This window comes from Anomaloglossus baeobatrachus, chromosome 8, assembly GCF_048569485.1.
Source record: "Anomaloglossus baeobatrachus isolate aAnoBae1 chromosome 8, aAnoBae1.hap1, whole genome shotgun sequence".
In the NCBI taxonomy this organism is placed as follows: domain Eukaryota; kingdom Metazoa; phylum Chordata; class Amphibia; order Anura; family Aromobatidae; genus Anomaloglossus; species Anomaloglossus baeobatrachus.
This window is the reverse complement of record NC_134360.1, coordinates 89,738,813-89,751,000: the sequence shown is the minus strand read 5'-3', so window position 1 is coordinate 89,751,000 and position 12,188 is coordinate 89,738,813. Positions and strand designations below refer to the sequence as shown.

General features: G+C 41.9%; 1 protein-coding gene across 1 annotated transcript in view; it reads right to left on the bottom strand.

The window, feature by feature from the left end:
- Window positions 1-9,220: 9,220 nt before the first annotated feature.
- LOC142249912 (cytochrome P450 2D14-like) overlaps window positions 9,221-12,188 on the bottom strand; it is a 180,606-nt gene continuing 177,638 nt past the window's right edge. Inside the window, exon 9 of the mRNA XM_075321889.1 lies at window positions 9,221-10,059. Coding sequence (XP_075178004.1) covers window positions 9,878-10,059 — 182 coding nt within the window. The 3' untranslated portion in view covers window positions 9,221-9,877. The remainder of the gene's footprint in view (window positions 10,060-12,188) is intronic.

The window sequence follows — 12,188 nt, the reverse complement described above, 5'->3', positions numbered from 1 at the left end:
GTGTTAATTAACCCGATGTGTACAGCAGCTACATGTGCAGAGAGCCGGAGCCGGCAGCACAGGCAGCGTGAGAGCTGCAGAGCCTGGTAACTAAGGTAAATATCGGGTAACCACCTTGGTTACCCGATGTTTATCTTGGATACAGCTTACCTCAGCTGTCAGACGCCGGCTCCTGCTCCCTGCTCGCTTCATTTGTCGCTCTCTTGCTGTCACACACAGCGATCTGTGTGTCACAGCAGGAGAGCGGCTTTGAAGAAAACGAACCAGGGCTGTGTGTAACGAGCAGCGATCTCGCAGCAGGGGCCAGATCGCTGCTCAGTGTCACACACAGCGAGATCGCTAATGAGGTCACTGCTGCGTCACAAAAAGCGTGACTCAGCAGCGATCTCGGCAGCGAGCTCGCTGTGTGTGAAGCACCCCTTAGCGAAGACACACTGACTATGTGACATAGTGTGCTGAGGTGCCAACTAGCATTATAAAATAGTAGCGGCATCTAACATTAATTAAGCACATGCGTCAGCTTGTCAGAGGAATTGTATGTTCTTAGCCAATTATTGTGACCCAGTCCTTTAGTAATATTAGGTGTCCTTGCAAATCTGATTCCCTGTTTAAACATGGTTAATGATTTATGTGGGAGCCTTTAATGAGCTATGTATGCTGTGGGATATTTGGGAAAGATACACAGAGCTGAATTACATCAAATCAGGATAGTGTGCATTAAATTCAAAATAAGACTTGGTGCAATATACTTACCGCATTTTCCAGATTGTAACATGCTCTTTTTTACCCTCGAAACTGAGGGTAAAATGGGGGGGTGTCTTATAATCCGGATATGGCTTACCAGGGCGCTGGTGGTGGCGCGGGGCCGGCGATACTGAGGGCTCGGAGGAGGGAGGGTGTCACTGCAGTGAAGCAGCTCAGGAGGGTCACAGAACTGAGAGTCTGCGATACTAAGGGCCCATGGGGTATCGCAGTTGAGGGCACCATTGATCTGCCTGTGGGCTGCTTTGAATTGGCGGCAGTTAACACAATGGACTTCAACAAAATGGTCGAGCAGGCCAATCTGTGAACGTGCCGCCTCCGTGGCCATTTTCTTGAGATCCATCACGTCAACCATCAATTCAATAGAGTCTATAACCTGCTGGCAGATCAATGGCGCCCTCCGCCGCAACACCCCACGAGCAGGCAGTATCGCCGACCCTCCATCCATTTACCATGATAAGCTGCGGCACCCCCTCCTCTCAGCCCACAGTCACCAACTCTGCATCCTGAGACTTTCCTGAGTCGCTCCACCACCGTCACTTGCCCCTCGTGAGCACACACTAGTATTATAAGACAGACCCTAATTTTAACAGTAAAAAATATTTTTTACTATTTTCCTCCTACAAGTTTGAGGTGCATCTTATAATCCAGTGCATCTTATAAAATGAAAAATGTGGTATACACTGTGTGCAGAGTTATTAGGCAAATGAGTATTTTGATCACATGATAATTTTTATACATGTTGTCCTACACTAAGCTGTATAGGCTTGAGAGCCAACTACCAATTAAGTAAATCAGGTGATGTGCATCTCTGCAATGAAGAGGAGTGTGGTGTAATGACATCAACACCCTATATAAGGTGTGCTTAATTATTAGGCAACTTCCTTTCCTTTGGCAAAATGGGTCAGAAGAGACATTTGACGGGCTCTGAAAAGTCCAAAATTGTGAGATGTCTTGCAGAGGGATGCAGCAGTCTTGAAATTGACAAACTTTTGAAGCACGATCACCGAACAATCAAGCGTTTCATGGCAAATAGCCAACAGGGTCGCAAGAAGCGTGTTGGGCAAAAAAGGCGCAAAATAACTGCCCATGAATTGAAGAAAAACAAGCGTGAAGATGCCAAAATGCCATTTCCCACCAGTTTGGCCATATTTCAGAGCTGCAACGTTACTGGAGTATCAAAAAACAAGACTCATATATGTGATAACAACTAGGGAATAACAAAAAACATGCACATAGACTGTCCCTATCAAAAACCACAAGGTGTGCCATACTCAGGTTATATGGCCAAGGTAAGGAAGGCTGAAAAACGACCACCTTTGAACAAGAAACATAAGATAAAACGTCAAGACTGAACGAAGAAATATCTTAAGACTGTTTTTTCAAAGGTTTTATGGACTGATGAAATGAGAGCGACTCTTGATGGGCCAGATGGATGGGCCAGAGGCTGGATCAGTAAAGGGCAGAGAGATCCACCCCGACTCAGATGCCAGCAAGGTGGAGGTGGGGTACTGGTATGGGCTGGTTTCAAAAGATGAACTTGTGAGACCTTTTCAGGTTGAGGATGGAGCGAAGCTCAACTACCAGACCTACTGCCAGTTTCTGGAAGACAACTTCTTCAAGCAGTGGTACAGGAAGAAGTCGGTATCATTCAAGAAAAACATGATTTTCATGCAGGACAATGCTCCATCACATGCATCCAACTACTCCACAGTGTGACTGGCCAGTAAAGGTCTAAAAGATGAAAAATAATGACATGGCTCCCTTGTTCACCTGATCTGAACCCCATAGAGAACCTGTGGTCCCTCATAAAATGTAAGATCTACAGGGAGGGAAAACAGTACACCTCTCGGAACAGTGTCTGGGAGGCTGTGGTGGCTGATGCACGCAATGTTGATCGTAAACAGATCAAGCAACTGTCAGAATCTATGGATGGTAGGCTGTTGAGTGTCATCATAAAGAAAGGTTGTTTTTGCATGTCAGAAATGTTTATTTCTAAATTTTGTGCAGTTATATTGGTTTACCTCGTGAAAATAAACAAGTGAGATGGGAATATATTTGCTTTTATTAAGTTGCCTAATAATTCTGCACGGTAATAGTTACCTGCACAAACAGATATCCTCCTAACATAGCCAAATCTAAAAAAACCCACTCCAACCTCCAAAAATATTAAGCTTTGATATTTATGAGTCTTTTGGGTTGATTAAGAACATAGTTGTTGATCAATAATAAAAAAATCCTCTAAAATACAACTTGCCTAATAATTCTGCACACAGTGCATAAACCCTTACTTGAGTGCAATATACGGTATTATATAAGCCCTTACTCAAGGGCCCCTACTTTGTTTTAAAGAAATGGAAAATCTTAAGAAAGAGATGGTAACAAATAAAATTGGATACTGGGACGTTATGTAAAATATTAATAGGAGCACATAGATCTTTTTAGTTCCTTAATTCCATAAGAATTTAAAATCAAATAATTTGTGTGAGATAATATAAATTATCAAATTATTTCCCTTTTATTATATGAAATCAGATGAGGGCTAGAACTGGAAAGGGCCTAAATATCTTGTCCTATATACTGATATTTCTTCAATAAAAATATACTTATCCCACATTATACTCTACTGTTGTATCCAAGTGATAAATAAACATTGACTCGGATAGGCCAAAAATATTATATTTGGTGGAGGTGTAGTTTAAAAATGTGAAATATCCTTAATAAATGTTACGTTTTATTGTAAAAAAAAAAAAAATTGTCCAAATAAACCAGTGAAATTAGTAATATCAGTGGACAAATTGAGTCCTATAGGTCCTTGAGAGTGAATTTCTGCTGTTTTGGCATGTCAGGGGCTATGCAAATGCAGCATGGCATGCACAATCCCTTGCACACAAATGTACACTCAAAAATGAAATGGCGGTCTTTCCTTTCCGAGCCCTGCCATATGTCCAATCAGCACCTGTTGACCACATATGAGGTATCATCGCGTATGGGAGAAATTGCCTAACAAATATTGGGGTTTGTTTTCTCCTATTATTGTGAAAATTACAAATTTGGAGCTAAAACAATATTTTAGCAGAAAAAAAAGAATTTTCATTTTCACATCCACATTTTAAAAAGTTCTGTGAAGCACCTATGGGTTCAAAATGCTCAACACACCCCTAGATAAATTCCCTGATGGGTCTAGTTTTCAAACTGTGGTCAGTTGTGGTGGGACATAATGCCTGCAATCTATTTCAGCAAAACTTGCTCCTTCACTTCCGAGCCCTTTCATTAGTATAAATAGAGATTTCTGACAACCAGAGGTGTATCTAGGTTTTCTGGTACCCGGGGAAAGAATTCAGTTTGGGCCCCCCCCCCCCCCCCCCCCCCATGTGATCTTACATATGTGATTTGCACACTTGGTCACATGATGATGAGTTGCTTTTAATAATAATAATAATAATAATAATAATAATAATAATTTTCAAAGAGAAACATAGGAAGTAAAGCCAGTTGTCACATGCAAGTAAGAAAATCACATCTGAGTGGAGTGGTCATATGATGACTGCTGGAACCAGCAAGCAGAGCTGAATCCCGACAGTGAGTATATTACATGCTGCTAGGATTGGGCTACAGTGCTTAATTTTGGTAGTAAAGGGATGTCCAGGTTTGAGATTAAAATCTGCAGTCACTCTATGTGCCACTCTATGTGACTGCAGACTTCTGGGTTTTCACAGTGCGCACACTGCACGCTGTCAGGATTCTCTGGTGCCGATAGTGAGAGTGGGAGGTCACAAAACCACAAGTATGCAATTTATATTTATGTGGTCATGTGCCGATTAGACATATGTGGCCTCGCTCAATGAAAATGAATTGAGTGAGGCCGGACACGTCTAGTCAGGAAGTGGCCAGAAATATAAATAGCTCATAATTGTGGTTACATGACCATCCACGCTCTCCATTGGCACTAGAGAATCCTAAAAGTGTGCAGTGCGCACTGTGAGAATTCAGAAGCCTCCAGTCACCTAGAGTGACTGCAGATTTTCATCTCAAACCTGGACAAGCCCTTTAATTATAAAATTAAGCAGTGTAGTCAAATTCTAAATAAACTGGTTGTCCAATCTTACAATTTATGAGTTGCTACTTGTGTACAAGATCAGAAGTAATAACAGCACCAGAACCAGCAGAGGTACAGAAATACATGATTAAAATCCCCATCGGTACAGAAATTCATCATCAGAACCACCAGCAGTACAGAAATACATCCATATAAACACATCAGTTCAGAAACAGCATTAAAACTCTCATCAGTACAGAAATACATAATCAAAACCATAAGCAGTACAGGGTACATCATTTCTAATCCCAGGTCAGACCCATAAACATTTGTATTGCATGAACCTACAACTTTAAAATAAATTTCTCTATTGCCGTGGGTAGTAAAAAGGTATATCATAGAGCAGAAATACCCTTAAAATCAATTTTTATTAGAGATTATTATTAAAAATCCCGCCCAGGTGTAATTATTAGTGAACAATTAAATACATTTTAAACTAAAGATGCACAGTACAGGTAGAAAGATAATACTGACGCTTCCTGAGTCATCTCGGACATGCATGGTGGATGGGCGGTCCGGACGCTTGGTGACGCACATCTCCTTGGCTTGTGTTCCAGTGTGAAGTGCAGCCGCTGGATTCTGGATTACGTTTAGATTTACCAGTTCTGGGATCAGGGATGCGCCGCCGGAAATGCGTCATCTAGTATGGTGGCGCCCAGCTCTAATACACACACGGAGGAATTAAATGAGTGAGCATGCATACCTATGCTAGTTTGTGCGATTTTGGGGGTGGGATATTAACGCAGGTGGCGGACGTAATCTTTATTGGTGGGATGGATTCATACCACCATCTTACTGATCTCACCTCCATTTGACATGCGGACATTACGCTGAAAGATGGATACATTGCTGGTCACCATGCTGGTACTGGCTCCTTCAGTCTTGACCATTAAGTAAGTAGTAATTAGCTAATACTGAGGGAATATTTGAAAATTGTTTTACAAATAGCAAGTTCTAAGAAATATGCTTGTAATTTAGGAGTTTTATGCCTATCAGCCCATGAAATTGTATTTGTTCATCAACCTCTTGGCGAACCTAGAGGAAGGGGAAATGCATTGAGGTTCTTTTGTCCATGAGAGGCTCTTGACTTTTATTTACAGTATCCATTTGGAAAGTACCCTCAGAAATGAACCTACCCTGTATCTGTCGAATTAGTTGTCTTTTGACATCAGCACTGTGCACTTTATTGTATCACTACGGCACTTTATTAGGCACTGCACTTTTTCTCGGCAGGGATATACAGGGATAGGCAGGGTAAGTCTATGGTGAGCAGGGAGGGGGGCCATTACATAATACAGGGTGCCGACCTCCGCTGACAGGTAGGGCACAGGAGGGAGTGACTCAGAAAGGGTCAATATTATCTTTCTCCCTGTACTGTGCACCTTTAGTTTAAAATATATTTAATTGTTCACTAAGAATTACACCTGGTTGGAATTTTGTAATAATAATGTAACAAAAAACGATTTTAAGGGTATTTATGCTCTATGATACCCCATGAACCTACAACTTCCAGAACATCCTTGAAGGGAATCTGTCACTAGGTTTTTAACACCTAATCTGAGAGCAACATAATGTCGGGCAGAGACCCTGATTCCAGCAATGTGGGCTGCTTAGTGTAGTTTTGATAAAATCATTGATTAATAAGCAGGAGATTATCATTAGAAGATTATTTAGCGTGCTGTAGATAATTCCACATATTCATGAGCTCTGTATAATTTCTAGATCTGCAGCAGAGGTGACAGCAGACAGCTCAGTAAGTGACACATCACTGGAATCAGGGTCTCTGTCTCTACATTATGCTGTTTTCAGATGGGGGAGTAAAAACCTGGTGACAGATTCCCTTTAATAATGGTAAGGAGATACTTGGGAGTTATCAGTCATCATCAGACTGCAGATCATCAAGGAACCACAATAAAACCTCAGTTCCACTTGTGTTTTGCACGTATGAGTGCAATCCGATAAAACATCTGATTGTAGTAGCATCAGTAAATTTTGGGGGCAGAGTCCATCTGCGATTGATTTCACATGACATATTGGCATGACAAAAGAATTGCAGCATGCTGCGAATGTCAACAGGTCTCAGCTGACACGCACCTATTCAAGTCTATGGGAGAGTGTGAAATATCGCACTGCACTTGGATGTCATCAGAGTGCAGTGCGATGTACACAGAGACAGGCTGGGGAGAAGAGGAAGAAAGTCCTCCCTCCCTATTGTCGGCAGTTGTGATCTGATTGCAGGATCAGATCACAGTCGAATGATACTCGGCACAGGCTGAACCGAGAGTCATTAGCATATTGCATCCGATGTTTTCACATGGGAAGTGATGTACAAGTGGGATTGAGGCCAGACACCATGATAACTTTTCACATCCACAGCTCATCTCTGCAGACTTCCATTCTCTCTGATTTTCTGCAGAACATCCTGGCATGATACACTTAAAAATAGCAGAGTGATTAGAATACTCCTATATAAAAAATATCTGCCCTATGTTGTTCCCCTGTATAAATAATGTCCCCTTGCTTTGTTCTCTGCACAAAACATGATGAACACACTGTCACTGTAATGGTACATGCCCTGCACACTGCCCTCTCCTTTCCATACTGAGCCCACTCTTCACACTGTCCTCTACAATGTGCCCCCCTAAACTTCCCAGTCTTTATACTGTGCCCCCTCATCACACCCCCTCCTTGCTATGGCCTCACACTGTGTCCCCTCATGCTACCCCTTCTCCATACTACCACCACCCTACCCAGTCTCTATTCTGTGCCCTCTCACATTCTTCTCATCCTATACTGTCGCCTCACTACCTCCATACTCAGTAGTAAAAGATTATGTCTGGCTCACTGTGTATGAACTAGGTGCCCAGAAAGCATAAGAGTCAATCAAAGAAGAATAATTCTGGCACACTAGTGTGCCAGAATTATTCTTCTTTGATTACCTCCATACTCAGTCCCCCTCATTCCCCACACAGTGTCTGTATATATTTCCCCACACTTACCATACTGTGTCCACATCCTGCCCACTTGCTCTTCATACTGTACCCTCAAATTTACCCCCTTGCTCTTTATTCTGTGTCTTCAAAATTTCTTTCCCATTTGCTCCTCATACTATGTCCATATACATTCCCCATTCCCCTCATTCCCCATACTATGTCTGTATACATCACCATTTACCCTCGCTCCCCATACTATGTCTGTATACATCACCCCTTACCCTCTGTTCCCATACATCACCTCTCACCCTCTCTCTCCATACTGTCTATATACATTACCCCTCACCCTCTGTCCCCATACATCACCCCTCACCCCATACTGTCTATATACATCACCCCTCACCCTCTCTCCCCATACATGACCCCTCGGTCTCTCTCCCCATACTATCTATATGTATCACCCCTCCCAATACTGTCCATAGATACTTCCCCCTCCCCATCCTCTCACCACATCCCATCATACTGTGTCCATAGAACTTTCCTCCTCCCCATCCTCTCTCGCCCCCATAATGTGTCCATACATGCTTCCAACTTCACCCCATAGTGTTCCTCTTTGGTGTCTTCAGCTCCAAACTTGAGCACTTATCACCAGCGTTGTTTGCCGCCTCTGCGGGCTGCGGCGCTGAAGATTGATGTCAGCAGTGTGATCAGCTGACCTGATCCCACTACAGACGTCCTCTGACCAGGAAGTGCCGGAGTTCACAGCTTCAATTGTCCTTGTGTCTTAAAGATACGAAGACAATTGATTGCAGGGAGCCGCGCGCTGCTCTTTGTCTGAGTCTCAGCTCTCAGCTTTACAGCCAGGGAATAACTGGCTCCCACTATGGGGTGGCAAAACGCAACCGCTGGGGAGAGTCTCAGAGCACCGCATCAGGCTGCCTGATGGCTCCCCCTGACAGCTAAGCCTGGGGCACATGCCCCGCTAGCACCCCCTCCCAGGTACGCCTCTGCTGACAACATCTGGTTTATCAGCACCCTCAATAAAAAACTGGGTAACAGATTGTGGGATTGTGGGGTCCATTTTATCTATGCTATCTTGTAAAAGTGAAACAAATGGGGCTAAAACAACATTTTAGAGGAGAATTTTTTTTTCATTTCATTTTGCTATAATTCCTATATAGCACATGAAGGGTTAAATATTTTCCTGAAAGCAGTTTTGAAGTATTTAACGTTTTTTAAAATGGTATCATTTTTGGGGAGTTTCCAATATAAGGACCCCTAAAATTCTATTTAAATCTAAATAGGTCCCTAAAGAAAGACGTTTTGCACATTTCTTGAAAAAATATGACATATTGTATTGCTGCTAAATTTTTAACCCTTGTAACATCCTAACAAAATAAAATGATGTTTGACAAATGATGCAGATGTAAAGTAAACATGTGGGAAATGTTATTTATTAATTATTTGGTGCAGCATAAGCAACTGGTTTACGAATACAAAAATTGAGTTAGAAAATTGCGAAATTTGCTAAATTGTTTAGCCACAATTCCAAAATCTTTACAAATAGATGTTAAACTAAAGCCCTAAATTTACTGCAAACATCAGGTAATAAATGTAACGAAAAAACAGTCTCCGAATCACCAAAATTCATTGAAGCGTTCCAGCGTTATTACCACATAAAGTGACACTTGTTAGATTTCCAAAATTTGGCCAGGTCATTAAGGTCAAAATTGGCTCTGCCATTAAGGAGTTAAGTATATACTTCTCTATTTCTACAAACACAATGCCATTTACTAATATGCTATAATTTTTATATAATGCTCTTATTGAAATGATACATAAAAAAATATGTAATTTTTAAAAGTTGTTTAGCCGGTTTATTAATTTATTAAAATAATATTTGTTTTGTCCTAATAAGCCTTTACATTATTATAGGATAGATGAGTCATCTTCGTAAAATAATTATTGATAATTAGCTATAATTTTTAGCATTATACTGATGAGATACATTTCATGTCCATAGGGAATTAAAGAGGCGAGTGCAGTCATGTAAAATATTTCAGATCTCCCTGTAATTTGAAAGTTACACCCTTGGTACCACACGAATATTGTAAGGATAAGGACTTAGTGTAGTAGCAAAGAAAGGGTCTTCTGTTGGGCGAGGTTGGTCACTTGGAATCTCAAACGTAAGTTGCTGTAAAAAAGTGGTAAAAAAGAGGAAGAGTTCCATCCGGGCAAGTTGTTCTCCCAAGCAAGCCCTCTTACCTACAAGAGAAAACACATTTTGACGATATAAGTTTATTGGAAACATACCTTAACAATTAGGTATTTACTATTGTTAAGTTATGAGTGAGGACATTATTTTATATATTAATGGTTAAAACTATACACGTATGGCACCCAGTGTGGCTTAAAGGTGTATTCTAGTCTACAAAAATGCAATAATAAATACTAGATTATAATGGGCTCCACTTCTGTGACCTTCATCAATAATCCAAATAGGGGGCTATTGGGGCATAACACTTTTCTCAAACTATAGCAGTGATAAAAATAGCCAAGCATTGCACTCAGCTGTTATCATCACCCCTTCAGACAATGATTGAGGCAGCAGGACACATTGTTTTAGGTCACAGTCACACGTTCAATATTTGGTCACTATTTTACATCAGTATTTGTAAGCCAAAAACGGGAGTGGGTGAAAGATGCAGAAGAGGTGTCCGTGATTCTGTTATACTTCTATCTAACATATAAAGCTGAGTGTATGTATGTATGTATGTGTGTGTGTGTATCATGTATGTGTGTATATGTGTATGTATGTGTGTATGCATGTATAATAATAATAATAATAATAATAATTTTATTCATTTATATAGCGCTATTAATTCCACAGCGCTTTACATACATTGGCAACACTGTCCCCATTGGGGCTCACAATCTAGAGTCCCTATCTGTATGTCTTTGGAGTGTGGGAGGAAACCGGAGAACCCGGAGGAAACCCACGCAAACACGGGGAGAACATACAAACTCCTTGCAGATAGTGTCCTTGGTGGGATTCGAACCCAGGACCCCAGCGCTGCAAGACTGCAGTGCTAACCACTGAGCCACCGTGCCGTCACGTGTCGGAAACATCTGTGGGAAGGATCCTAGAAACCTGGTCTACAGCGCCCCCCTGTGGCCAGACGCACAAGGTAACTGCTGGAACTGTGTAGGCCTGTTTGTAAACCATGCTTTATCTGTAACTGTTCTCTGACATATGTATATTCTGTAGATTCCCTATTGTATATATTGTAGTTTCTAGTGTGCTTTAGGCTGATTAAATTATATAATTAATCTTGGGCTGTTCTGTTATCTCGATCTTGAATCCCACGTCCGTGTGTTCGGCTAATAGTTACCGTGAAGCGGTTGGTGGCAGCGAGTTGTGCCAAGGATTATTGTGGGGAGGCCAGTGAGATTCGGGGAGGTTTTATATATTCCGCCCGCGGAGGTCGGGGGAATATATACCCTACTCTCACCGGGGACCCTTCAATAATCGGCATAAGTAGTATAGTGGCCTCCTTGCTTATTGTCGGGCAATTCCATAATTGGCCTGACTATAAGAGGGGCGCTAGAGAGCGCATCACGTGCTCTGTCTGTCGGTCGGGAGGTATAAAGGAGGGGTGACCCCCACTTGTTACCCCCCGATTGTGACGTACTGGTAGCCAGCGCGGGGGATTTCTGAGTGACCCCCCCGGTGGTTCGTGACATATGTATGTGTGTATGTGGGTGTGTGGTGGGTGTGTGTATGTATGTATGTGTGTGTGTATCTATGTATGTATATGTGTGTATGTATGTCCGCTAAAGGAATCAGCACTTTCGCATTTACAATCACGAAATTTTGCACAGCTGCATCATTTGACTCAGAGAACATCATAGACTATGTTTTGAGGGGAAAATTTAATCCCGCGCTTTACAGTTATTCTCCAAAAAAACCACTTACTTACTGTTTAGATGTGTGAGCTAATATATTTGCTGTTTTGACAGATAGCCTGGATATTTATCAGGTGGCCTAAAGCAACCAATCACAGCTCTGCTACTGTTTTGCTATAGGTCATTAATAGGAACTCTGATTGGTTGCTATAGGCAACAAAGGACATTCTTACTATAAGACAACTTACATGTCAGTTAATATGATTTCGGTGGTGAGAGGGACAGTGAGAGAGAGGGAGAGTGGGAGACAGGAAGGATGGAAGAGAGGGAGACAGGGCGAGTAATAGAGTAGGAAAGAGGGAGAGTGGGAGACAGGAAGGATGGAAGAGAGGGAGACAGGGCGAGTGGTAGAGTAGAAAAGAGGGAGAGTGGGAGAAAAGAAGAGTGGGTAAGAGGAAGAGAAGGAGAAGTAGTGAGGGAGTGTTGGA